At 50.3% G+C, this 2,100-nt stretch overlaps 1 protein-coding gene across 1 annotated transcript; it reads right to left on the bottom strand.

Annotated features, from left to right (window-relative positions):
- Positions 1-453: 453 nt before the first annotated feature.
- KLF17 (KLF transcription factor 17) lies at positions 454-1,867 on the bottom strand (the record flags this gene model as incomplete). Its single annotated transcript, XM_082613873.1, has 2 exons — positions 454-698; positions 1,027-1,867. 2 exons carry the CDS (start codon positions 1,865-1,867, stop codon positions 454-456), a joined length of 1,086 nt encoding a protein of 361 aa, XP_082469999.1.
- Between the last annotated feature and the right edge of the window lie 233 nt (positions 1,868-2,100).

Genomic DNA, 2,100 nt, shown 5'->3' with positions numbered 1-2,100 from the left:
GAGGGAATCTGGCACAATGATCAAAGACCTTTCCCAAAGTCACATGGCTAGTAAGTGGTAAATTCAGGATTTGAACATAGTCTATCTCTGGAAACTGTCAAAGACCAAGATAAGGAACTTAGATTTTATGTAGCAGGCAAAGGAGAGTCGCTAAAGGGTTTCAAGCTGGGAGTGACATAAGATTAAGAGCTTTTTATAAAGCTCCCAATCGCTACTTTGCTCCATCTTGCCATGTGGCTGAACTTGGAACAAAAGTAGGTGGCCCCAGAGATGTGAGGACACCCAAGACAGTTTTTGAGCAGCCCCGACTAGGTCCAGAGCTCATATGGGCTTCCACACTGCCTCATAATATTTCTATCTCCATCAAAACCTACACCTACCAAAGAGACTAGCTGGTCAGAGGCAGGCAGGATCTGGGCAGAGAAGCCAAAATGAGGGGAAGAGCAGATTGACCTAAAGACCAGGAGCAGGAGGACCAGCCATATGTCCACTGTCAGCCGGTGGGTCTGGGGATGTTGGCACCCGCATATGAGTCCTTTGGTGTTGCCTGAGATGGTCGGATCTCATGAACTGTCGGCCGCACTGGTTACATTTATGTGGTCGGTATCTGGTGTGTATCCGAGTATGTCTTCTAAGTTCATCAGAACGGAAGAAGGACCAAGTACAGGCTTCCCACATGCATTTATAGGGCCTTTCACCTGGGGGAATGACAAGGGAGAGAAGGAATTTTGAGGAATAGGCCAGCAGGTAGGAAGGAAGGGGTCTGACTTTATGAAGCAGAGCAGTCAACGTTGAGGAATCAAAAGGAAAAACTCAGGACAGCAGTGAGGACAGCGCCATCAGCAGTCTCCATCTTGGCACAGTCATCCTGGACTGTGGGAAAGCAAGCTGGTGGGGCCAAAAGAGCTTGATCCCAAACTTGAAGGATGATGGGCTAATCCCAAACCATTACAAACCAGGGGTCCCCCACAAATCTAAAGCCCAGAGATCTCTCCATCCACCCCACCCATCTGACACCTCATTTACCTGTGTGTTTGCGTTGATGACTCACGAGGTGGGAGCGCTTAGTGTAAGCTTTTTCACAGTTCTCATAGTTGCAGCGGTAAGGCCTTGAAACTGGGGATCTCCTCCTGGGAGCCCTTTCCTGGGCCCCAGAGTACTGCTCTGCTCTCCATGGAGCAGGTAAGGGTTGCTTAGGTAGGAAGGGGTCTTCCTGGGAGACTGGCTGGCTCACAAAAGAGCCCTGGGATTCCAAAGCCAGCAATAATGGCGATCCAGCTGGGGGCATCCCATAGTTGTGGGGGTTTCTAGGGGGCAACATCTGATCCAAAGAACGGAGCATTGCCAGGGCCTCAGTGGAAGGCATGGTTGGATCCAATAATGTTTTAGGTGTTAAAGGGCCTCCATTAGAAGTTACTGTTGGGAGGCCAGAATAAGGCATTGTTCGCATTCTGATGTGGGACATCACTGGGATTCCACTGGCAGGTGAGACTGGCGGCCCATTGGAGGACATCCTTAGATTCCCACCAAAGGTTGTGGCCACCCCTGGAATACTGGGCTCTCCTGTCGCCTGGGGCCCCTTGAAAATCATCATTTCTGTCTGGGAAGGAGACACTCCCTCAGTGTAAATCATCTGGGAAGGAGTGAAAGTCACTTGGGGGCAGTAGCTCACACCGTGGTCAGGCAGCAACATACTGAAGTGTGACCCCATTTCACTGGCATTCTGCCTGGGTGCCTCAGCAGAGACCAAGGAGGTCGTCTCCAGCTCTATGTACTGAGGGACGCATTGAATGCCTGATGGGCCATGGTTCCAAGAGGTGTGCACTCCACTGCTTCTGGGAGATGAAGACACATCCAAGACGGACATTGGCTTCTCAGTATCCTTAGAAAAAGAAAGTCAGGTGAAATTCACCATAGCTCAAATTCCAGTTCCATATGTCCCTTCTCCCCATTTCCAGACCCCACCTTAATCCAGGCCTCTATCATCTCTTGCCTAAATTATCCCACCTCCAGGCCATTCTCCAGTTTGGGCTTTCTAAAATGCAAGCCTGGGGGATTTTCCTGGCTGTCCAGTGGTTAAGACTCTGTGCTTCCACTGCA

Source organism: Mesoplodon mirus, assembly GCF_964341445.2.
Source record: "Mesoplodon mirus genome assembly, chromosome: 3".
Classification (NCBI taxonomy): domain Eukaryota; kingdom Metazoa; phylum Chordata; class Mammalia; order Artiodactyla; family Ziphiidae; genus Mesoplodon; species Mesoplodon mirus.
The sequence above is the reverse complement of the archived record's forward strand: the minus strand, read 5'-3'. Positions and strand labels throughout refer to the sequence as shown.